We start from the raw sequence: 26,161 nt of genomic DNA on the forward strand, positions 1-26,161 counted from the left end.
CAGGACATTCCAAAAAGCTTTCCAGCCAATAAAGTAGTTAGTTCTGCTGTATTGCAGAAATTTAGGCTGCCAATTATTTTCGTAGCAAGGTCCCACAAACCATCACAATGAGAAAAACCAGGTAATCTTCTCTTTTAGTGATGGTTGATTGAGGCTCGAGGTCCATTAGCTCAGTCGACTGGATGTCGAATGTGTGGTGCAGAATAATGCCAACAGAGTGGGTTCAGTCCCCATACTGCCTGAGGTAGCTCCTGCATGGGTCGTATTATTATGGCATGAGCCCATGAACAGTAGACCTTGAACAATGATGACACTGCGTAACGAGAATGATTGAGGGATAAATATTAACCAGATGTGGTGGGTGGGAGGCATAGGGCAGCACCCCTGTACTTCTTCAAAATAATGCCATGGATTTCACCTTAACCTTCAACTACTATGGTATGTCCATGAGTTATATTAGAGAAAGAGACTGCAGTAAAACCTAAAAATCATTAACCTTTCTGATTCTACCTTAAGTTTCTAAATGGCCGCTTTATTTTTTTTTGGATTGAAACTGCTGTTGTAAATCTGAATCATCCATGTACTGTCAGGAGCTAATTTACTGTTTACATTACTTTTAACAGTTGATTTTATTTGTTGAACAGAGGGACATCAATGCTCGGGAATGAGAATTTATACGCTGTGCAATCTAGGACAGCACCAAACACTTCCAGGATATCTAAAGTAAAATATCGCGGGTGCTGGAAATCTGAAGTAGAGACAGAAAGTGTTGGAAATACTCAGCAGGTCTGGCAGCATCGATGGAGAGGGAAACAGAGTTGACAGGCTGGGTTTTTTTTGTGCTGGAGGCAGGTTCATTTCCAGGTCATGAATCTGTCCACGGCGGGAATTTGATATAATGCTATCGATATTTTGGTGGAGGCAAGCTGTCAACTGGGTCGGGGGTGGGTTTGCCAGCCAATTAACCGATCCCCAGCGGCACGGGTATGAGGGAAGAGGCCCTTAAGACCACTTAAGTGGTTCAACTGGTCTCCCGGTGGGCACCAGCCGATGGGGCAAAATGGCATGGTGGCAGGAAGACGTTGGGCACCCCTTCCCCAGACACCTTCCTGCCTCCCAACCCCATCAGCAAGGGGTTGGTAAAATTCCAGCTGCTGACTCTGTTTCTCTGTCCACAGATGTTATCTAATCTGAGTAGATTCAGCATTTCTGTTTCTGCATCTATAGTACAGATTGGGTACAGAGTAAAACGCCTTCTGCACTGGCTCAACAGTTCACTTCATCTCGAGCTCAGAAGACTACCCCTTAATGCAGGCCTATGCCATTTCCACTTGGCCCATTGTTCACTCTCCAGCTATCTAATTGAATCTGTCTCAGACCAAGGAAGTATAGGTGACACAATCAGAGACCATTAGGCCTATCCTGATTGCATGGGCCCCTGGGAAATTCAAAACTTATCCCACTTCCCAATTATTGCTCATAATCCTGTATATTCCCTTCCTCAAAACATTTACACAGTGTTACATCAAAAATTGGATCTGCCTCACCTACCATTTTTTTAAAAATTCATTCACAGGATGTGGGTGTCGCTGGCTGGGCCAGCATTTATTGCCCATCCCTGGTTGCCCTTGAGAAGGTGGTGGTGAGCTGCCTTCTTGAACCGCTGCAGTCCATGTGGTGTAGGTACACCCACAGTGCTGTTAGGAAGGATGTTCCAGGATTTTGACCCAGCGACAGTGAAGGAACGGCAATATATTTCCAAGTCAGGATGGTGAGTGAATTGGAGGGGAACTTTCAGGTGATGGTGTTCCTATGTATCTGCTGCCCTTGTCCTTCTAGATGGCAGTGATTGTGGATTTGGAAGATGCAGTATAAGAAGCCTTGGTAAATTCCTGCAGTGCAGTGCATCTTGTAGATGGTACACACTGCTGCTACTGTGCGTTGGTGGTGGAGGGAATGAATGTTTGATGATGTGGTGCCAATCAAGTGGGCTGCTTTGTCCTGGATGGTGTCAAGCTTTTTTAGTGTTGTGGGAGCTGTACTCATGCGGGCAAATGGGGAGCATTCCATCACACTCCTGACATATGCCTTGTAGATGGTGGACAGGCTTTGGGAATCAGGAAGTGAGTTATTCATTGCATGATTCCTAGCTTCTGACCTGCTCCTGTAGCCACAGTATTTATATGGCTAGTCCAGTTCAGTTTCTGATCAAGGGTAACCCCCAGGATGTTGATAGTGGGGGATTTAGTGATGGTAATGCCATTGAACATCGAGAGGCAATGGTTGGATTCTCTCTTGTTGGAGATGGTCATTGCCTGATACTTGTGTGGCATGAATCTTACTTGCCACTTGTCAGCCCAAGCCTGGATATTGTCCAGGTCTTGCTGCATTTGGACATGGACTGCTTCAGTATCTGAGGAGTCGTGAATGGTGCTGAACATTGTGCTATCATCAGTGAACATCCCCACATCTGACCTTATCATGGAAGGAAGGTATTGATAAAGCAGCTGAAGATGTTTGGGCCCAAGACACTACCCTGAGGAACTCCTGCAGTGATGTCCTGGAGCTGAGATGATTGACCTCCAACAACCACAACCATCTTCCTTTGTGCTGGGTATGACTCCAACCAGTGGAGATTTTTCTCCCTGATTCCCATTGACTCCAGTTTTGCTCGGGCTCCTTGATGCCACACTCGGTCAAATGCTGCCTTGATGTTAAGGGCAGTCACTCTCACCTCACCGCTTGGGAGTTCAACTCTTTTATTCATACTTGAACCAAGGCTTTAATGAGGTCAGGAGCTGAGTGATCCTGGCAGAACCCAGACTGGGCGTCAGTGACTAGGTTATTGTTAAGCAAATGCCACTTGATAGTTCTGTTGATAATCCCTTCCATCACTTTACTGGTGATTGAAAGTAGACTGATGAGGCGGTAATTGTCCAGGTTGGATTTGTCCTGCTTTTGTGTACAGGACATACCTGGGAAATTTTCCACATAGCTGGGTAGATGCCAGTGCTGTGACTGTACTGGAACAGCTTGGCTATGGGCACAGCAAGTTCTGGAGCACAAGTCTTCAGCACTATTGTCAGGGAGCATACCCTTTGCACTATCCAATGCCTTCAGCCATTTCTTGCTATCACATGAAGTGAATTGAATTGCCTAAAGGCTGGCATCTATGGTGCTGGGGACCTCTGGTGGAGGCCGAGATGGATCATCCATTCGGCACTTCCGGCTGATGATTGTTGCAAATGCTTCAGCCTTATCTTTTGCACGGATGTGCTGGGTTCCACCACAATTGAGGATGGGGATATTTGTGGTTCCTCCTCCTCCAGTGAGTTGTTTAATTGTCCACCACCATTCACGACTGGGTGTGGCAGGACTGCAGAGCTTAGATCTGATCCGTTGGTTGTGGGATCGCTTAGCTCTGTCTATTGTTTGTTGCTTATGCTACTTGGCACACAAATAGTCCTGTCTTATAGCTTCACCAGGTTGACACTTCATTTTTAGGTATGCCTGGTGCAGCTGCTAACATGCCCTCCTGCACTCTTCATTGAACTAGGGTTGATCCCCTGATTTATTGGTAATGGTAGAGTGGGGGATATGCTGGGCCATGAGGTTACAGATCGTGTTCAAGTACAATTCTGCTGCTGCTGATGGACCACAGCGCCTCATGGATGCCCAGTCTTGAGTTGCTAGATCTGTTCGAAATCTATCCCATTTAGCACGGTGGTGGTGCCTCACAACATGATGGAGGGTATCCACAATGTGAAGACAGGACTTTGTCTCCACAATGACTGTGCGCTGGTCACTCCTACCGATACTGTCATGGACAGATGCATCTGCAGCAGGCAGGTTGGTGAGGATGAGGTCAAATATGTTTTTCCCTCTTGTTGGTTCCCTCACCACCTGCTGCAGACCCAATCTAGCAGCTATGTCATTTAGGACTCAGCCAGCTCTGTTGGTAGTGGTACTTTCGAGCCATTCTTGGTGATGGACATTGAAGTCCCTCATCCAGAGAACATTCTGCGCCCTTGCCACCCTCAGTGCTTCCCCCAAGTAGTGTTCAACATGGAGGGAGTGCAGTACATGGTAATCAGCAGGAGGTTTCCTTGCCCATATTTGACCTGATGCCATGAGACTTCCTCTCATGGGGTCTGGAGTCGATGTTGAGGACTTCCAGGCCAACTCCTTCCCGACTGTATACCACTGTGTCTCCACCTCTGCTGGGTCTGTCCTGCCGGTGGGACAGGACATACCCAGGGATGGTGATAGTGGTGTCTGGGACATTATCTGTTAGATATGATTCTGTGAGGATGACTACATCAGGCTGTTGCTTGACTGGTCTGTGAGACAGCTCTCCCAATTCTGGCACTAGCCCCCAGATGTTAGTAAGGACGACTTTGCAGGGTTGTCAGGGTTGAGTTTGCCGTTGTTGTTTCCAGTGCCTAGTTCGATGCCAGGTGGTCCGTCTGGTTTCATTCCTATTTTTATGACTTTGTAGCAGTTTGATACAACTGACTGGCTTGCTAGGCCACTTTAGAGGGCATCTAAGAGTCAACCACAATTTAGTATGAAGAGCTACATGGGACCAGCACTGAGCCAAAAGAACTTTGTGAGGTCACGAGTATCTCGTTCCGGGACTGAAAACCCCATTTTGAGTAGCTAGGCCACTCTGTGTCTGGGCAACTCTACCCTGTTGGCACCCTGAAAATTGCACCAAGACTCCATGTCCATCCTAGGATGCTGATTTGCATACCATGATAAGGTGCCCACCTGAAACAGGCAGGCATGGCCACCTGTTTGTCGAGTGACATGTGGAAATGGTTTGCTATGGATTGTTTGCAGGTACATGGGCCAGTCAGATCAGTACTGCAAGTTTCAGGCCACCAGCATCCCCTTCTTCCACCACCTCCCCCTGCCCTTGCGGACGGAATGGAAATTGGCTTCAGTGTGTCCCAAGCTCAACAACAACAACAACAACAACTTGCAACTAGACAATGCCTTCAATGAAATAAAAGATCATCCCAAGGCCTTTCAGAGGGAATGTTAGCAGAATAAAATGTGACTCCAATGAGGACATATTTGGACAGATGACTAAAAGCTCTGCCAAACAGGTAGGTTTTAGGGACTGATTTAACGGAGGGGCATGTACTGAGACTAAGGGGTTTAGGGAGGGCATTCCAGAGCTTAGAGCCTGGAAAGCACAGCCCTTCCCTGGCACCAGGGGACTGGAATGATGCTGCCCATCATGGCCTACAAACAGAGGAGACATTAATCAAAGAAGCCACAGAGAAAAGTCAAGGTCACACATTATGTCACACAGTTTTCAACAGTTGGTTTTCCAATTTTGGGTATGGGTCCATTGAGCTGAAAATGTGTGTGTGTTGTCTGGCAACAAGAAATAATTTGTACCATAACTGATTTTTTTTTTAATTAAGTCCCCAATACTGTAGAACCAGTTATATAGTGGCAGTGAGTAAAGCAACGAAAGGGTACAGCAACAAAGAAATCCCTGAAAGTGTGATGAGTAAACAGGTACGATAACAAAGAATAGAGCAGCAACAATTTGCATTTATAGAGCCCCCTTAATGCAGTTCACCCACTCAAGATGCTTCATAGGAGCAATTGTCAAACAAACTTTGCTATCAAGCCACATTAAGAGATATTGAGCAGGTAAACAGGTAGAGTTTAAGGAGCATCTAAAATGAGGAGGAAGAGGTAGCGAAGCAGACAGATTTAGAGCTCAGGGTCTGGGCATACCATCAATGCTGAAGTGACGGGATTCAATGATTTGTGAGAGGTCAGAATTAGAGGAATGCAGAGATGCCAGAGAGTTTTAGGACTGGAGGAGTTGACAGAATGAGGAATGGGTGAGACCATGGAGGGATTTCAAAGCAAGAATGTGAATATTAAAATCGAGTCGTTGCAGGACTGGGAGTTGTGTAGACCAGTGAGCATTGGGGTGATGGGTGAGCTGGAGTTGGTGCAAGTTTGGATACTGACAGAAGAGTTTTGGATAAGCTCAAGTTTACGAATAGTGCAGCATCCAAAACCATGGGAGAACATAAGAACAAAAGAAATAGGAACAGAAGTAGGCCATTCGGCCCATTGATCCTCCTCCACCATTCAATAGGATCATGGCTGATTTGATCATGGCCTTAAGACTAATTTTCCCCCAAAGCACTTGACTCCTTATAGATCAAAAATCTGTCTAATTCAGCCTTGAATGTATGCAATGACCCAGCATTGGAATAGACAAGTCTTAGTGATAACAAAGGCATGGATGGTGGTCTCAGCATCAGATGAGCTGAGGCAGGGGTGGATACAGGCAATGTTACAGGCTTGGAAGTAGACAGTCTTGATGATTGGGATGAAATGGGGTCAGAAGCTCAGGTAAGGGGTGAATACGGAGAGGGATGGAATCGGTGGCTGGGAAACAGAGATTGCAGCAGGGACAGAAGGCAAAGGATTTGATCTTCCCAGTACTTAGTTGGAAAGAAATTTGTGCTCAGCCAATTCTGGAAGATGGACAAATCAAAGGCAGCAAAGGGATCATGAGAATAAGATTGAATACAGTAATAAATAAGTAACGCAACAAAGGAGTACAGCACCAAATAAGCATCGTAATAGATAAGTACAGGAATGAATGAGTAGACTAAGAAGTAGAATAATGAATAAATGTACTAACAAATGCATGTAGCAATGTATAAATAATTAAGTATAGTGAGTACAATATTGAACGACTGTCAATTGGGTATAGAAAGATGAGTATTTTAACAATTGCAAAAAGTACAATAATGAACAAGTACAGATGGAAAAGGGTGAACTGATGAATGACTATGAGTATGTGGTGGCAATGAGTAATAAATATATATTATAATATACATAATAATGAACAAATCCAGATCAAAATGAGCAAAGAACATATTTTCAGTATAATCTTCAGTAAAGCCGATGGTACTTACCGACATTAGACATCTCTGGGACTGTAGCGTGATGAGGTCCGGTCAAGAACTCAGGAGGGTTGTCATTTATATCCTGGACTTTCACAATGAACTCGGAGGGAGGCTCCAGAGGTTTGTTTGTTAAACGGTCGACAGCTTGTGCCATCAGAGTGTACTCAGCGCGCTCCTCTCGGTCCAGAGTTTTTGTTGCGTGGATGTTCCCTGTTTTCTCATCGATAACAAATATAGTTCCAGCTCCCTCACCTGACAGGATGTACCTGATCTTCCCTCCTCCACTGTCCAGATCCGTGTGGAGCTGCAATGGCAAATAGGCACCTCAGGTATTACTGGTCAGAGCACACTGTCAATTCACCCAAATAATTCACCTTATAGAGTCTCACCATCAGGATCCCTTTGAAAGAGTGAGTCTCACCATTAAGACCCACCATAAGGAGTGAGTCCCACAACACTCATTTAGAAAGAGTCAACATTAGGGATCCTTTTATAGAGTGAGTCTCACCATCAGGACCCCTTTTCAATAGGGAGCTTTACATTAATATTATCTGGACAAAGCTGAAAATTTGCTATCTCTCTTTTACTATTTGTTCTCATTCTTATATATCGGGTTCCCAATGTCTAAAGTTATTCCCAATTTGTCCTTTTCCCTTTTTCCTCTGCATCCCTATGAAGGTTGCTTTCTTCAGGCCCTGGCTTTGCTATCACAGTCTCGGGAATATCTAATCTTAACACCAAGCAAGAATTCTCTTCCCAGTTCTGACATCCAGATCTGTCAACAGATCTAAGTGAGATTTCAATCGCCAACTCTTTACCTGTGACATTACCTCTTGCCAAAAGAGGCAAGCTGCATCAACGCATGTCCACAGAGCAACACCGGGTAGGTTTCATCTATTATAATCCTCTACTCTTATCCACTTTTCGCTGTCTTTCCTGTTTTTGTTCTCTTTTCTTTATCTCAAGGGGGCTAGAATACAAAAGTGAGGGAATGATGCCTCAGTTGCACAGAGCCTTGGTCAGATTCTATCTGGAGTAACTGTGTTCAGGTCTGGGCACTGCACCTCAGGCAGGGTACGTTGGCCTTATTGAAGGGAATACAACACTGATTCACCAGCATTGTACCAGGGCTTAAGAGAGTTAAATTACAAGGAAGTTTGAATAACTTTGTCTTGTATTCCCCTGATTATAAAGGATTGAGGGGTGATCTTGAGCAAGGTGTTTAATGTTAAAAGGATCCAATAAAGTGTGTATGGAGAATTTATATGCTCTGGAATCAATAATGAGGGGACATAAGGGAACACCACCACCTGGAATTTCCCCTCCAAGCCACTCACCATCCTGACTTGGAAATATATCACCGTTCCTTCACTGTCACTGGATCAAAATCCTGGAACTCCCTCCCTAACAGCACTGTGGGTGTACCTACACAACATGGACTACAGCGGTTCAAGAAGGTGGCTCATCTGCCATATTCTCAAGGGCAACTAGGGATGGGCAATAAATGCTGGCCCAGCCAGCGACGCCCCACATCCCATTAATGAAACCAAAAAGAATCTTTTGGTTGGGCTGGGTCCAGGAGGGAAATCAAGAAGCACTTTCTGACACAAAGGTTAGTGGAAATCTGGAAGTCCCTTCCCCAAAAAATTTGGAAGCGGAGACACAATTAGAGCTTTCAAAATTGCTAGACTTTTTATGGTAAGGATATCAAGAGACAGAGTAAGGGCAGATAAATGGCATCGAAATACATATCAATAGAAGAGGGGGGACACGCTGAAGGTGCCGAATGAGTCAAATGCTCTTCTTAATGTCACTAAATCATCCTTTTCCTCCAGGCGTCAGGTTTCTTGGAGAGATTTTTGGTGTTTCTAAGGCAGCACCTTTGGTCATTCAGAAAGCCTCTGTGCTGGATTCAAGTCTCACTCCAGGGCTTCAGCACACGAATCTCAGCCATGCAGATCTGAAGGAACAGCCTTGAGATACTAAACTTCATGTCCTGTCTGTTCCTGTGGATCAGGTGGATGCTAAACATCCACTGGTGCTCCTTTGAAGATGAACATGCTGTGTTCCAGTATCATTCAACTTTGTCTCATCCAAACCATTTTTTTTACCGCTAGGCTTAATTATTCCAATGCCCTGACTGCCGCCCATCTTCTACTTTCTGTAAACTTTAGGTTGTCCAGAATTCTGCTCGCACTAACATGCACTAAGTCACCCACCACCTCTATGCTCGCTGGCCTACATTGGCTCCCCATTAAGCAGCACCTCAAATTTAAGATTCTCATCCATGTTTTCAAATCCCTCTATGGCCCTCACCCCTCCCTACCTCTGTAAGCTGCTCTAGCCCTACAGCCCTCCACGATCTCTGCACTTCTCCGATTCTGATCTCTTGAGCATTCCCGATCTTAGTTGCTGCACCAATGGCGGCCCCGCCTTCTGCTGCCTGGGCCTTAAGCTCTGGAATTCCCTCCCTAACCCTCTCGTTTCTTTTTTAGGACACTCCATAAAACCCACCTCTTTGACCAAGGTCTTGATCATCTGCACTAATGTCTCCTTATGAGACTCGATGTCCAAGTTTATTTGATAATGCTCTTGTGAAGTGCCTGGGGGACGTTTTGCTACATTAAAGATGCTATATAAATGCAAGTTGTTGTTGTATACTAAAAGGGTTATTGCATTTGCCAACATAATGCCTTTCATATAGTGAAAAATCAAAACGTCTTGTTAAGCACAAGTCGTTCTTTATGGAAGGGGGTTTGATAGGCTTGACATGGAGAAAATGTTTCTGCATGCGGGACAATCCAAAATCAAAGACTATTAATACAAAGTAGTCAACAATAATTTCAATAAGAAATTCAGGAGAAACCCAAGATGTGGTTAGAATGTGGAACTTGCTTCCACACGGAGTTGTTGAGGTGAATAGCAAAGGGTCTGCTTAAGGGAAAGTTAGATAAGTAGACAAATGAGAAAGGAATAGAAGGAAATAATTGTGGAGTTGGATCAATTAATCTGAAAGGAAGCACTTATGGAGCATCAATAATGGCAGAGACCAGTGGGGCCTCTTGGTCTCTGTACTTTTTATGTAAATAATATTATTTCAATTGTCTCCTTCTGATGGTAAGGTATCCCAGCAAGCGGTGAAGCCCCATATTAAAAAGGGCAAGTAATAGAAATGGTGAGAGTTACAGCAGAGATGGTCTGGGTAAGGCTGCTGTTCAGCGTGCAGAGATGGTCTGGGTGAAGCTGCTGTTCAGTGTGCAGAGATGGTCTGGGTGAAGCTGCTGTTCGACATGCAGAGATGGTCTGGGTGAGGCTGCTGTTCGGTGTACAGAGATGGTTTGGGTGAGGCTGCTGTTCAGTGTACAGAGATGGTTTGGGTGAGGCTGCTGTTCAGTGTACAGAGATGGTCTGGGTGAAGCTGCTGTTCAGTGTACAGAGATGGTCTGGGTGAAGCTGCTGTTCGACATGCAGAGATGGTTTGGGTGAGGCTGCTGTTCGGTGTACAGAGATGGTTTGGGTGAGGCTGCTGTTCGGTGTACAGAGATGGTTTGGGTGAGGCTGCTGTTCAGTGTACAGAGATGGTCTGGGTGAAGCTGCTGTTCAGTGTGCAGAGATGGTCTGGGTGAAGCTGCTGTTCGACATGCAGAGATGGTCTGGGTGAGGCTGCTGTTCAGTGTACAGAGATGGTCTGGGTGAGGCTGCTGTTCGGTGTACAGAGATGGTTTGGGTGAGGCTGCTGTTCAGTGTACAGAGATGGTCTGGGTGAGGCTGCTGTTCAGCGTGCAGTAATTAGTTTGCTGCTTCAAACATGAAGAGAACAACATGAGTGACAGGCTGAGGCCTGAGCCTGAACTAACCTAGAAACTCCACACAGGAGAATACGATCTTCTCGCTCGAGATCACAATCTCCATGCACGCCACACAATTAACTCCTGCTGCCTTTGTCTCGATTCTCTCTCCACGTGAACAAGAGCTCACAATGGGGGCTGTGTCAACCTACTCGTCACAGTGAATGGGGAAACCACAGGGCCTTTAGTTTCAACTGGGTGACCCCCCCCCACCCCTCACCCCCCCAACACCAACCCCACCCCCCCCCACCACCCCCCCCCCCCCCCCCCCCCCAGCCCCCCAACCCCACCCCCCCCCCGCCCACCCCGCCGACTGCATCTATGATCACAAGATAGTCCTTGGCTATCAAGTTCATCCTCGTAGTCCCACTGGAGGCAACACCGTGGAGGTCGAGCTTCATTTTCCTGGTGCGCATTGTGCCAACAGCCTCTGCCAGCATGCCCACAAGGTGCACCAGATTGAGAAGGATGCCCACACACGAGGACCCTGTGTGTACACTAGGAGCCTATGGACCACTATCCTGATGTCGCTCAGCCCAACTGGCTGATATGATGCTACAAACCCAATCGGGAGCCTGCAGATCCAGGCAATGAGTTTGCATGACTCCCTGCAAACGACGAGCTCTAAGCAGCAGGATGGGCCCTGCACTAGCGTTCCTTAAAAGGCCGGCCACCCAAATTACAGGTAAGGTCATTTTTAAGAACGTCTGCTATTGCAAACTTTCTGGAGGTGGAGTGTTCTTTGATCTGTCGCTGTGCATAATTTGGCAGGGACTGTTCCAGTCTCATCACAGGGAGGGCAGAGGAGCCGGTGACCTGTCTACACAAAGGCTGCAATGGGGGTTGGGTGCAGCAGCGGAAGTGCCTCTGGGCCTGCAGCACAACAGGGAGATGGAGCCGAGGCTGTGGAGAGGGAAAGTTGTGCCTGTCAACTTGGTGTGACACTTGGCAGTGACAAGGGGCAACTGGCAGGTCAGACAATGCACCCAGCATCACAGCTGCGTTCTCCTGTATTCTGTCCCATGCAAGTCCTCACTGGAATCCTCTGCAGCAGAAAGTTCCTGTGACATCGCCTCCTGTCAGTCGGCAAACAAACCATCCTTTACCCCTGGCTGGGCTGAAGCCCACTCGTGCTCAGTGTGTTGATCCCAGCACTAGGTTAACCTCCAAGGTATGTACAATACTGGTGTCTGAACTGGTGGCTGAGAGTGTCAGATAAAATGACAGGACTGCTTCATCACTGAAATACTATTGCTTTCTCTCCTCCTTCTGGAGCTGGGGGTAAGTGGGTGTCTAAAAGCAGGAACTCAGAAGGGGGTGGTTGTTGTTAGAGCAGTGGGAAGGTGGGGGTTGTGGAAAGTAAAAGGCCCTTGGTTGCATCACCAAGAGCTATGCCAGATAGCAAGATGAGGGTGAGCTGGGTGTTGAGAAGGGACATTATAGTGTGGCACATTTGCATGTACTGGAAGCTACATATATTAATACACAGGGCCCTGTTCTTTGCAGACAGAAAGAACATGTACACACGTTGTGTCAGTTTCAACTAAACAAAATAAGCTCCAATCATTTGCTAGTTCATTCCCCAGGGCAATGTTTTGACTAATCAGAGTCATGCTGCCTGTTTTAAATTTCAAACAATGTTTGGCAGTTAACTGTCAGTCAGCATCAACTGGTGCATTCTCCATGGCAAAAGCTCTACCAATTAGAGTCCACTTGCCACCCAATCAGCACTCTCTTCTCATGCATATAAATATGTTGTTTCCCCTGACATTGGAATTAGCAAATTGATCTGATGAGTGCAAGATGGAAAGCTTTGACAAAAAATGTTCCTTTTTTAGCAATACTCAAGCTCTGAACTAGCAAACGACTACCTCAGAACTTACAAGATTTTCTATACAGACGTAGAGCGAAACCTTCTACCCCCGCAGGCGGTGAGGATGGAGGCAGGAGGGCCTGAAAATTAGGTGGGTTGGCTTCAGGCCTGATACCTGATATCTTCCCACCTCCATCGGAAGTAAGTTCTGGGTAGGAAAGCCCATGGTTGACCTTCCTACCCCGTCCTACCCTGTCTCCGCTTGAGGTCCTGAAGTGGCCAATTAACAACCACTTCTTCCTGCCTCTGCTGTGGTTCTCTCAGCTCCAGGTGAGCCTGCTGACACGTGGCCTGCATGACTCATGAAATTGTGCAGACTGCATGTCAGTTGGAGGGAGGGGAGTCCGCCAATCTGTGAGAGGGGTCATCACTGACAACCACTCCCTGCCCTTGCTGATGACCACATGACCCCCCCCCCTCCCCCTTCAACAGCACTTAGCATTTTCCTGGAGCTTCACAGGGTATTGATCCAGCAGCAGCCACAGCCTCCTCTGAGCCCAAGAGCTGCCGGCTTCTGATTGGCCAGCAGTTTTAGGTGGGTGGGATATCATATCCCAGGGCCCTCAGTCGGGAGGAAGATCCACCGCTATTCTCTTAAGTGGTTGATGGACATAAGATAGAGTGGCCCTTCCTCCTAAGAGTCAGTATGGGTGTCTCGCTGCTTTCTCAGGTAGCGCACAAGACACCTGCTGAAAATGAAAGATTCTGCCCATCATCTCTGCCCAGGGCCCAGACCCTTTCTCTTGAAAAGCTTCTCTGTGATAATGAGCTCTCTAGCTCCACCCAAAGGCTTAAGCAATCAAGCACAGTTACAAAGATCTCTTACCAGACCATCATAATCAAACACAGATCAATCAAACCATTGAACAATACAATGCTGGATGGCACGATAGCCAGCTCCATGATGCTGAGAGCCTTCACCTCTGTAGAGCTCAATGGATGCAGGTGTCTTTATCCCCTGCCAGTTTTGCTCTGCTCCCTTCTATTATGCACCACCTTTTCATGCAAGAGATAGGACAAAATGTCACTGATTGTACAGCAGAATGTTTGGGTAATGTTCCTTCCATAGCTGAGTAGCTGGAAGTATATGAAGGTAGCGTGAGAGAGTGAGGTGAAGTATCTGGATGTTAGGCCTAAGTCCTGACTGTTAGGGAGTGCTGCTGGGTGAGTGAAAGGAGTGTGATGCATTGAGCAGCATGAGGGGTTGGTGTTGTGGTGGGTAGATGGTGTCATGTGAAAATGTATTCACTGGCCTTGACCATGCTTGTGAGGTTATTAGACTTCTGGTGGCACTGCTGCCAGGCCTTTGGGTCCAGACTCTGGGTATTGGCCTCCGTGGCATCATGTTCCTAATCCCTTTTGAGGGTGGTCTTTGAGGTCTTCTGGCCTCCTGAAGAACCATGGCATTTCTTCTTCTGTCCACCCCCACCAGTAAGGCCTCCAGTGCTACAATCACCATCCTCACTCTGCCCTGGTCTTCTACTTTTCATGTTCCAAATTCCAGCAACACTTATCAGTGTAGTTTCCCTTTAAGAGGGACAGCCGGCCTTCAAGAAGGGCAGACTGGCTGTGCCACATGTTCTTAGCACAATACTGATTAGCCCCATCCTGAGCACAGAGGCAGTCAACAGCAAGGAACCCACTCAGCTCCATGTTCCAACCATGACAATGAGCAGGGAGCACCAAGTCTGCAGCCACCCACCTCCAACAGAACAGGGGGGAGCCGGTCACAAATCGTAACCCCCTCACCCAAAAGCAGGGCAGCCAAATTTCTTACCCTTTTTATTTTGCTCTTCAATGCGATGCTGAGGAAAAACTCTACACACTACATCACGGAACATACGCGTGTGAATAGTTGGCATACATTGTGATTCTGTTTCTCACTGTTTTAATGAAGCTGCTAAACAGTTTCATAACTAGCACTAAATTTGTAAAGGTAGAATTCTTTTTTCCCCAACAAACGGTTATCAGAATATAACATTCCAGACCACCTGTGCAAGCCAAGCACACTGTGACATTTAAGTAGGAGTTAGTAAAAAAATATTGATGTGGAAGAGCAGGGGCAATTGGGGTTAGAGGAGGTGGTGTGAATGTGCAGTAGCTCAGGTACAGGAGTCAGCTATGATTCCGTGGGCAGTGCTCTCACCTCTGAGTCAGGAGGTTAAGGATTCGAGTCCTGCTCCAAAGACTTTGAGCGTATTCCCCAGCACTGTAACCAAGGCAGTGCTGCACTGTGAGACTATAGACTGAAGACCTGCCTGCCCTCTCAAGTGGACACAAAAGATACTGTGAGATTATCTTCAAGGAAAGAGAATATTTATCCCTCAACTAATGTTACTGAAGCGGATTAACAGATGTTTCTCTCTCCACAGACGCTGTTAGACCTGCTGTGTTTTTCCAGCATTTTCTGTTTTTGTTGCTGAAACAGCATTTTCATCTTGCTGTTTGTGGGAGCTTGCTGTGCATAAGTTGGCTGCTGCATTCCCTGCGTTACAACAGTGACTACACTTCCAAAGTACTTCACTGGCTGCAAAGTTCTTTGCAGTGTCCCTGCGGCCATGCATGGTGATATAGAAATGCAAGTTCTTTCTGAGCTGAGATGACACTACAGATGCCTACAATGGACATGATTGTTCTAGTGGAGTGCAAGGTTCCGAGTATGGTGCCTCTGGTAGAAAACGTAAGACTGAAAGCCCCCCACCCCTCCCCCATCTCTGTTCCCTGAAGGCTCTGGGGCAGACACAGGTTTACAATAGGCTATTACATGGGCACTGGGCTTCTGTTACTAAGCTTTTCCAGCTGTGAGCACACATTGGGAAGACATGCTTACCTTGGATACCATCATCCATCTTGAAGCAAATAAACCCCCACACATCTGCTTGGGGTATTTTCTTTCCCCCTATTTGCACTCTGGGGCCATAACACAGCAGGGGAGCAGTCAGGTGGATGGGGTCAGCAACATTGGAGTGAAATTGCATTCCATCGGCAAATCGGTACATTTACCCTTATGTTTGTCCCAACTGCGGGGTTTTTAAAGGAATTGTTATGGGATGGAAACATCAATTATCCGTTTTCTTGCCTCTCCTGACGGAGCATGTTGTTTTTGGGTGGAGTGGGGAGTTTATATCATGATAGACAAGGTGTCAGAGTTATCATTTTCCTGTCCGTCATTGTTTCGTGCATTGAAGCAATAAGGTTGAGTTCAGTTTCTCAAATCCTATTAGGGCCAGGTAACCATTTTATCCCTTTCCTGATTTTTGACACTGATAAACTTGGAGAAATCTCGCATGTCAATTTTCAGTTCTTTTGACTGGTGACTCACTGGAAAAGAAATAAGAGTTTGGAGACAATGATTTGCCAACCCTATGTGCAATATACTTTTAGTCCCTTGAGTATATAAGATCAAAGGGTGAGCTAATTGAGGTGTTTAGGATGGTCAAAAGGGGTTGAAAGCTTAGGTAGCGAGAAACTAGTTTCTCTAATGGGTAGGGAACAAGGGGGCAGAACCTTAAAATTGGAGCCTGGCCGTTCGAGGGTGATGTCAGGCAGCATTTCTTCATACAGAGGGTAGTGGGAATCTGGAACACTCTTTCCCTTCAAAAAGCCGTTGAGGTGGGTGGTCAGTTGACAACTTTGAGATCTTTGTTTTGTTTAAGACATACAGAACCAAGGCAGGTAGATCAGCAATAACCTAATTGAATGGCGGAACAGACTCGAGTAAGTGAATGGCCTCCTCCTGCTCATATATTCCTAAACTTTAGAGCACCCATTGTCTCTCAAATGCTAGTGATGGATGGCTGTGTTGGAGCTGCCAAGAATGGATGAGGGCTGTGGTTTCTTTATTGGTGTTTAGCCACCAGGTAGCTCCATACTCTGGGGTCTACCTGCCTTTCTCCATCACATTCTCTGGCCATGGGAGCTGCCTCCTCTTTGCCAGATTTTTCATGCTTCCCTCCCCCTCTTGGATTCTCCCATAACCATCTCCATCTCCTCAAGACCTGCCCCATTAGCACGTCATTTTAAATGCACATCTTCCTCTTGTGGTTACTTTGCCGATTTGATTGAGGATTTGGGGATCTTGAGAGGAATTGGCAGGTCGGATAGAGAAGGTACTTTTTCCACTCATGGGAGAGTCTAGGGAAAGGAGTAGTAACCTTAAAATCAGGGCCAGGCCAATCCGGAAGAAGTTAGGAAACATTTCTTCACGCGAGGGTGTGGAAGAGCAAAGTGCCCAGAAGGAGCAGTCAATGCTCGCTCACTTAATAAATTTAAATCTGAGGTCGATCGATGTTTGCTGGGCAAGATTTTTTCGGGATGTGGAGCCAAGAGTTAAGATATAGATTACGCCTGATCTCATTGAACAATGCAACAAGCTCAAAGGGTTGAATTCTGATAAGGACGAGGGTAAATCATACTGCCCCTTACATTATGAATATATAATACCCTATCAAAAACCTCTCTCTTTTGCTCTTTCCCTGCTGCCTGCTCCCCCCTTCTCCGGCTGTGTATTCATTTTAAAAGCTGTTCATCCCTAACACCTTCCAGTTCTGACAAAGAATCATCCACCTGAAATGTTAACTCTTGTTCCTCTACCCACTGATGCTAACTGACCTGCTGAGAGTATTCCAATATTTTTGGTTTTTACTTCAGATTCCCAGCCTCTGCAGTATAGGTTGTGCTTGTCAATTTTATTTAAAAGGGCCTTGCTGTTCCATTGTGTTTTTTGAGGGAGGTGGCGTTATGGTAATGTCAAAAAAACAAAAACAGAATTACCTGGAAAAACTCAGCAGGTCTGGCAGCATCGGCGGAGAAGAAAAGAGTTGACATTTCGAGTCCTCATGACCCTTCAACAGAACTGGACAAGTAATCCAGAGGCCCATACTAATACCGTGGACATGCATTCAAATCCCACCAGAGCAACTGGTGCAATTTAGTTCATTTAATAAAACCTGGAATATAAAGCTAGTCTCAGCTAGTAATGGTGACCAAGACAACTATCATTGGCTGTCATATAAACCCATCTGGTTCACTGATGTCCTTTAAGGAGGAAAATCTGCCATCCTTACTGGGTCTGGCCCACATGTGACCTCGAGGCCCACAGCAACGTGGTTGACTCTTGAACGCCCTCTGAAATGGCCTAGCAAGCCACGCAGTTCAAAGGGCAGTCAGTGATAAGGCAACAAATAAATGCTGGCCTTGCCAGTGATGCCCACATCCCATCAAAGAATTTTTTTTTTTAAAAGTGGGGGATAAAAAAAAATGTCAGATATTAAACACACGCTCAGGTAGAAGGCAGAAAAAAATATCCCAGAAATAGTGTGGAACCAACGGCCTAATGAAAATGAAGAAGTTAAAGAAAAAAAACGCTTGCATTATGCAACACCTTCCAATGTCTCCAGGTTTCTTTATAACCAATGGAGTGCTTTGGAGTGCAGTCACTGTTGTAAATTGGAAAACATGGCAACCAACATGCACACAGCAAGTTCAGCAATGAGATAATGACCAGGTAATCTGCTTTTGCGATGTTGATTGAGGGATAAGTATTGGCCAGGACACCAGGGATAACTCTCTTACTCTTCCTCCAAATAATCTTTTGTGTCCACCTGAGTGGGCAGACGTAGGGCCTCAGTTTAACATCCAGTCTGAGAGAAATTAGTATTATTAAATACATCGTACTGGTGAAATTAATGACACTAAAAGCCAACAAACCCCCTGGAATCGATGGCCTAAATCTCACATGTTTTAAAAGAGGTATCCGCAGAGATAGGGGTTACGTTGGTTTTGACTTTCTGAAACTCAGGATCAGGAACAGTCCCTGTGGATTTTGAAGTAGCAAATTTAACCTCTCTATTCAAGAGAGAGAGAGGGGAAATAAGATCCGACAGCAATCAGCAGGAAGATGCTAAAATTTATTAATGGGGACCTGGTAACAGGGCACTTGGAAATCATGATATACTTAGGCGAAGTGGGCAGGGAAATCGTATTTGAAAAATCTGCTGGAGTTTTTGCAGTTATAGCTAGCAAGGTAGGTAAGAGCAAACCAATAGATGTAATATATTTGGATTTTCAAAAAAAAAATCAGTCAGGTTCCATACAAGAAATGATTACACAAATTAGGTGCTCATAGGATTGGAGGTAATATCGATTGAGGATCGTTAATGGGCAGAAGAAAGACAGAATAGGAATAAATGGTCATTTTCAGGTTGACATTCTGTAATCAGTAGGGTAGCACAAAGATCAGTTCTTGGGCCTCCGCAATTTACAGATTACATCAATGGCTTAGATGAGGAGAGCAAGTGTAGTGCGTCCAAGGTTGCTGGTGATACAAAGTTAGGCGGGAAAGTAAGAGAATAAGAGGCATACGCAAAGAGGCTGAAAATGAATTTAGTGAGGTTAAATGAGTGGGCAGAAATGTGGAATATAAGATGGAAAAGTGTGAAAGTTATCCACTTTGGTAGGAAAAATTCAAAAGCAGAATATTTTTTTAAAATGCTAAGATTGGGAAACATTTGCATTCATGGTGTCTCCCAGGTGTTCTTGTACATGAACCATGTACAGAACGTTAACATGTAGGTATTGCAAACAATTAGGAAGGCAAATGGTCTAACAGATTTTATTACAAAAGGATTGGAGTATAAGAGTACAAAACTCTTACTACAATTATAATAAAAGCAAAAGACTGCGGATGCTGGAAATCCGAAACAAAAATAAAAATACCTGGAAAAACTCAGCAGGTCTGACAGCATCTGCGGAGAGGAATACAATTATATTATATTACCACAATTATATTGGATCTTGATGGACCACACCTGGAGTACAGTGTGCAGTTGTGGTCTTTTATCTAAGGAAAGATCTACAAATCTGAGAGGGAGTGCAACAAAGGTTCATTGAACTGATTCCCTAGGGTGAGGGGAATTGTCATTTGAGGAGAGACTGAGTAGACTCAGCCTATATTCCTTAGAATTGTGCTTCCTAGACTTTTTCCCACTGTGTCCCCATTTTGACACTTGAAGTTAGTGTGACCCCAGAGTGAGTGGGGCAGGGGGGCTGGGTGGTGAGGTGGGTAGGTGGGCGATGTGAGGGGGAGAACAGCTGTGAAAGCAGGGATGGGGCATTGGACAAGAAATTAAATTATCCACGCACAAGTCATCGGGCCTTGGATCTGATATCAGGGCTGATCCATCAGAGTGATTGCTGCATATTGCTGCCTCAGAGGACAGGGAGCTTACGACCCCGATTGCTTGACCTACGACTCCCCAGTTTGGAAATCCCTGCCTTAACTTAGAAGAATGAGAGCTGATCTGAAACGTAAGTCCTTAAGAGATTTAACAAGGTAGATACTGTGAGGTTTGCCCTGGCTGGAGAATCTAGAACACGGGATCATAGTCTCCAACTAAGGGATCAATCCCTTATTGACTGAGATAAGGAGAAATTTGATCGCTCAAAGGGTTGTGAATGCTTGGAATTCTCAAAGAGCTGTGATGCTCAGTTATATTCAGGACAGAGGTTGCTAGATTTAAGGGCACTAAAAGAATTAGTGGATATGGGGATAATGTGGGAAGGTGGAGTTGAGGTTGAAGATCAACCATAATTTTACTTAATTTGCGCAGGCTTGAAGGGCTGAATGGCCTACTCCAGCGCCTATTTCTTATGGTCCTATGAGAAAGAATGATGGAGAGGTAGTCTTACCCTGCCCACGAGTACAGGGTCTGGGCCTGTATACTCCTCTATAACAAAGAATTGATTCCACACCCAGCCTCTCTTGGATCTGTGAAGCACTTGACCTTTGACACCGAGTCCATGACGAGATCGAGTTGACGCCCGGGAGCCAGTGGAATTTCTTGCAAGGGCGGAATGACTCCAATGGACAATGCTAAAGCATGCCAAAAAACAATGTAAATAAAAGTCTCGCCTCATCTCGTTTCCAATTTGCTTTTGTTTAATTTATTTATTTCACCAGCTGCGACTTGGGAGGTCCAATAGCCACTGAATGGCCCTAACTCTAGATTGAGCAGGGGACTTGCTGTCAATGTTCCTTCATTGGGATGCCTTGCTGCTTGCTCAGTAGTTCATTGCCAGTCCACAGGCCAGGACTTCCCAACTTTATTACCTACAAGATCACAAAAAAGATAAGAGAAATCAGATTGTTAGCCCTTCCCCAAAGGAGCAAGAGTTAATCTTCCACTTTACAATGAGCTGAGATGTAGCCCAGAAAGCTTCCTCCTTCCTGCCTTCCTTACAATCTAAGACCACCAATCCAAAAATGAAAACAGGGTCACAATGTCAGGGTTGAATGCTATATCGGCACAGATTTTGCCAGGAGAATAATTTTGAGGCTATTCTCGTTACTAAGGAGTAAATCAGACAGCAACTTCTGATGTCCGCACATGCGCAGTTAAACGCGGAAATCATGAAGTTGCTGCCCGAGATGCCCTGTTCCTCCGGAAGCTTCATTACAACAGTATCTAGCCAAGAGACGCAGCATTGTAACACAAAGAGTGATGTAAAGATGCGATACTTACCCATTCGATACCCACCAATTGTGCCATAAAAAGTTGGGTCTCGTCATTCTAGTGTAAGAACAATTTTAGTGACACAATCAATCTCAATGACTGCCCAACAATCTCTCCAAAACTGAAAATTTACTCTCTTTCTTTGAACTCATTCCCTCACATTTTAATTATTTTCGGTAGTTTAAAGAAAGATTTTTAAAAAACACATTTATTTCTGTCTCTCAATCTTATTCCTTTTCCTGCCTTTATTTTGCTTTCTGTACACGATGTTGAAGAATTAGCTGTCCTGACTTACACGTGTGGTTCAGGCATTGCAGGCCTCAGTAAGGGTTTTCAACCTGTTCCATTAAAGAGAGACACAGTCACTTGCCCTATTCGCAAAGGTCCCAGGTCTCTTTAGGGCTGACATGCTGTTTTGACTCGAATCACCACACGTTCCAGCATAAAAAACCCACAGCCAGTGAGAAAAGGCAAGTGCATTGATTGAAAGGCGAGTGTTCTTCATGTGCTGCTGAGCTCAAACACTGAGCCATGATGGCCAACTGACTCCTATGCCACAAGTATACACAGTCAGGTACACACAAAGACAAACACAGACACATACACAGACACACACACACATACACATAGAGAAGAGGTATTCAGGGCTGATGGGTTTGCTATCATGCTTTTCATGCAATTGCTTGGGACATGATTAATTTCACAACATCAAGCTATCAAAGGAAATGTTTTCCTTCATACATGTGGAATTGATGGAGAAAATGAGATCAAAGTGTTGGAGACTGATTGAAATTAAAGGGTACCTCCTCCTCCTCTGGTGATCCTCTGGGCAAACGTAAATAAGTGATAAAGCATTTTCCATTGGACACCTTGAAGTAAATACAGTGAACACCTCCCGTCTTCTTAGCTTTGTGGGGAAGAAAAGATTGTTCTAATGCAGTGTCCCTAATTCTTCAACATCCACGTCAGGGAGCAGATGTGGGGAGCCTTGATTTAGTAGCTCATTGGAAAGACAGCACCTCTGACAATCCAGCACTCTTTCATTCCTGCACTGGCATGTCAACTGCAATTGTTAAATGACATCACCCTATCACCGTAACTTCCTCCCTTATAACACCATTGAGAATGTCTGCGGCCCCAAGTTCCAGCCTCTAGAGCTTCCCTGATTTTAGGGACTCCACCTTGTCTTCAGCCCCCAAGTTCCTCAGCTCTAGAATTCCCTCCCTAAACCTCTTTCCCTCCATATCCATCTCGCACTTAAAGCGCACCTTAAAACTTGCCTCTTTGATCAACTTTTTAATCACCTGCCCCAATACCTCTCTCTGTGTTAAATTTTGATTGAAAGCAGTTGTGAAGTGATTTGGGACTTTTCATTATGATAAAGGCGCTGCATAAATGAACTGTTGTTGGTGTAAGATTTTGCCTTCTCCTCCATATCGACAAAGATGCTACAAAGGCTGCGGGCCCTGACAATATCCCAGAAGAAGTACCAAAGATTCGTGCATCAGAACTTGCCGCACCCCTCGCCAAGCTGCTCCAGTACAGCTGCAACACAGGCATTTACCTGGGCGATTTTCCACATAACTGGTTATGTCCTGTACATAAAAGCAGGACAAATCCAACTCGGTCAATTACTGCCTCATCAGTCTACTTTCAATCATCAGTAAAGTGATGGAAAAGGTTATCAACAGAGCTATCAAGTGGCATTTGCTTAGCAATAACCTGCTCACTGACGCCCAGTCTGGGTTCTGCCAGGATCACTCAGCTCCTGACCTCATTAAAGCCTTGGTTCAAATATAGATAAATGAGTTGAACTCCTGAGCGGTGAGGTGAGAGTGACTACCCTTAACATCAAGGCTGCATTTGACTGAGTGTAGCATCAAGGAGCCCTAGCAAAACTGGAGTCAATGGGAATCAGGGAGAAAACTCTCCTCTGGTTGGAGTCATACCAAGCACAAAGGAAGATAGTTGTGGTTGTTGGAGGTCAGTCATCTCAGCTCCAGGACATCACTGCAGGAGTTCCTCAGGGTAGTGTCCTCAGCCCAACCATCTTCAGCTGCTTCATCAATGACCTTCCTTCCATCATAAGGTCAGAAGTGGGAATGTTCATTGATGGTTGTACAATGTTCAGCATATTCGTGCCGCTTCAGATACTGAAGCAGTCCATGCCCAAATGCAGCAAGACCTAGACAATATCCAGGCTTGGGCTGACATGTGGCAAGTAACATTCACACCACACAAGTATCAGGCAATGACTATCTCGAACAGGAGAGAATCAAACCATTGCTCCTTGACATTCAATGGCATTACCATCACTGAATCCGCCACTATCAACATCCTGGGGGTTACCATTGACCAGAAACTGAACTGGACTAGCCATATAAATACTGTGGTTACAAAGGCAGGTCAGAGGCTAGGAATCCTGTGGTGAGTAACTCACCTCCTGACTCCCCAAAGCCTGTCCACCATCTACAAGGCACAAGTCAGGAGTGTGATGGATTCCTCCCCACTTGCTTGGATGAGTGCAGCTCCCACAACACTTAAGAAGCTTGAGACCATCCAGGACAAAGCAGCCCACTTGACTGGCACCTCATCCACAAACATTCACTCCTTCCACCACTGATGCACAGTAGCAGCAGTGTGTACCACCCACAAGACGCACTGCAGGAATTCACCAAGACCCCTTAGATAGCACCTTCCAAACCCACGATAGCTACCAAGGGCAGCAGATGCATGGGGACACTATCACCTGGAATCTCCCATTCAATTCAATTACCATCCTGACTTGGAAAAATATCGCCGTTCCTTCACTGTCGTTGGGTCAAAACCATGGAACTCCCTCCATAACACCAGTGGGTGTACCTGCACCACAGGTACTGCAGCGGTTCAAGAAGGCAGCTCATCATCCCCTTCTCAAGGGCAACTAGGGATGGGCAACAAATGCTGACCCAGCCAGCGAAGCCACATTCCATGAGAAAGAAAAAAAAATTTCCAAAAGTATGTAAAATAGACACGTCAGTAATAATTCTTAAGACCATCATTTTAATTTAGCAGTTTATAATGGATCACCACTACCTTCTCAAGGGCAACTAGGGATGGGCAATAAATGCTGGATCAGGCAGAGAACCCCAGATCCCGTGAATTAATTCTTTAAAAGCATGGAACTAAATAATCTTGAATATTCCTGAGGGCAGTTGGAGAAAAATGCTTCAAGTGGCAGCAATGAAGATTCCAGGAGTCTCCCAGTCAGTTGTTACAGGTTACAGAATCAAGACAGGTAGATGGAATTAAGATACAGATCGGCCATGATCTCATTGAACAGCAGAACAGGTTTCAGGCTGAATGGCCTCGTGCTGCTCCTGTGTTCATAGAATTATAGATTGATACAACACAGCTGAAACCCATTTGGCCCATCTTCTCTGTGCCCAGCTCTTTAAGCAAGCTATCCAATGAAATTCACTTTCCCTTGCTCCTTCCTTAAAACCTTGCAAAGATTTCCCCTTCAATTATATAACAAATTTCCTTTCTAAAGTTAATATTGAATCTGCTTTCATCATCCTTTCAGGCAGCATATTCCAGATCACAACAGCTCACTCCTACATTTTATCCTGGGTTGGACATTACCAACACATAATGCAATGCCTTAGGCTGTTACCATAGTCCCTTTCTTCTTTTATCTCCTCTATAAGGAAGGTAGAACTCCTTTAAATACTCAATGCTTTGTCAGATTTAATCTTAACACACTTCTTGTAGACTTTGCACTTGACAATGTTCAAGGCATAATTAGCTCATGGTGTCTAGTGTTTCTTTGTTGGAAATCCCAACCAGGCTTCTGTGGAACCATCTTTCCTCTTCAATTGTTGTCTACGAAACAGAATTATACCCAGGACGAAGACACCATTAATGTTGCCTCATCACTCCAATTCCAGCATCAAAACCTTTGAGATCCAGAAAAACCTAAATCACATTTTCTTGTGATCCTTATTTTATGTATTGTTATTCGTAGCGTTTTGAGTTTGTGTGTGTGTCTGTTGGTGTGTGCTGGTCTTCCTTTGAGGGACACTGTGTCCCATCAAACACCCCAAGGGTAGGTACAACATGGGGTTAGATACAGAGTAAAGCTCCCTCTACACTGTCCCCATCAAACACTCCCAGGACAGGTACAGCACGGGATTAGATACAGAGTAAAGCTCCCTCTACACTGTCCCCATCACACAGTCCCTGGACAGGTACAGCACGGGGTTAGATACAGAGTAAAGCTCCCTCTACACTGACCCCATCAAACACTCCCAGTATAATGTTGATGCACGGGTGGGGGGGAGAAGTGGAGGGGGGTGGTGTTAGGATAGGAGCAGATCATCAAAAGATGTCACAGACAAAAGAACAAAAGAACACAGAGGTGTTGAAGTTGGTGATATTATCTAAATGAATGTGCTAATTAAGAATGGATGGTGGGGCACTCCAGGTATAGCTCTAGTGGGGGTGGGGGAGCATAAAATATTTAAAAATAATGATTTAAAAATAATGATCTTTTGATGATCTATTCCTATCCTAACACCCCCCCTCCACCTCCACTTCTCCCCCTCACCCCACCTTAAACCAGCTTATATTTCCCTCTCCTTGTAAAGAAAGATCAGTTCTGTTGAAGGGTCATGAGGACTCGAAACGTCAACTCTTTTCTTCTCCGCCGATGCTGCCAGACCTGCTGAGTTTGTCCAGGTAATTCTGTTTTTGTTTTGGATTTCCAGCATCTGCAGTTTTTTGTTTTTATTTTTGTTTTTGTTTTTATCATAATGTTGATGCTGTTGATTAAGGCAGGAACATCACTCTGGACAAAAATTAACTATTAGAAGATCAATATCACATAATACCATCTTTATTCTTTAATTTGAACTAATACTGAAATAAACTTGTAAAACAGCTGATGTTCAGAGAAAGATTGAGAGATGAGCTTTCATATTAAACCTGTTACTT

At 45.2% G+C, this 26,161-nt stretch overlaps 1 protein-coding gene across 2 annotated transcripts in view; it reads right to left on the reverse strand.

The window, feature by feature from the left end:
- LOC121280109 (cadherin-11-like) overlaps positions 1 to 26,161 on the reverse strand; it is a 179,326-nt gene that overhangs the window by 64,406 nt on the left and 88,759 nt on the right. For both annotated transcript variants that reach the window (XM_041191756.1, XM_041191755.1), the window contains exons 3-4: positions 20,364 to 20,784; positions 6,963 to 7,257 (exon numbers count right to left, since the gene is read on the reverse strand). In XM_041191756.1, the coding sequence (XP_041047690.1) occupies positions 6,963 to 7,257; positions 20,364 to 20,591 (523 nt within the window). In that variant the 5' untranslated portion in view covers positions 20,592 to 20,784. The remainder of the gene's footprint in view (positions 1 to 6,962; positions 7,258 to 20,363; positions 20,785 to 26,161) is intronic.

The sequence above is a fragment of the Carcharodon carcharias genome, chromosome 7 (genome assembly GCF_017639515.1).
Source record: "Carcharodon carcharias isolate sCarCar2 chromosome 7, sCarCar2.pri, whole genome shotgun sequence".
Classification (NCBI taxonomy): Eukaryota; Metazoa; Chordata; class Chondrichthyes; order Lamniformes; family Lamnidae; genus Carcharodon; species Carcharodon carcharias.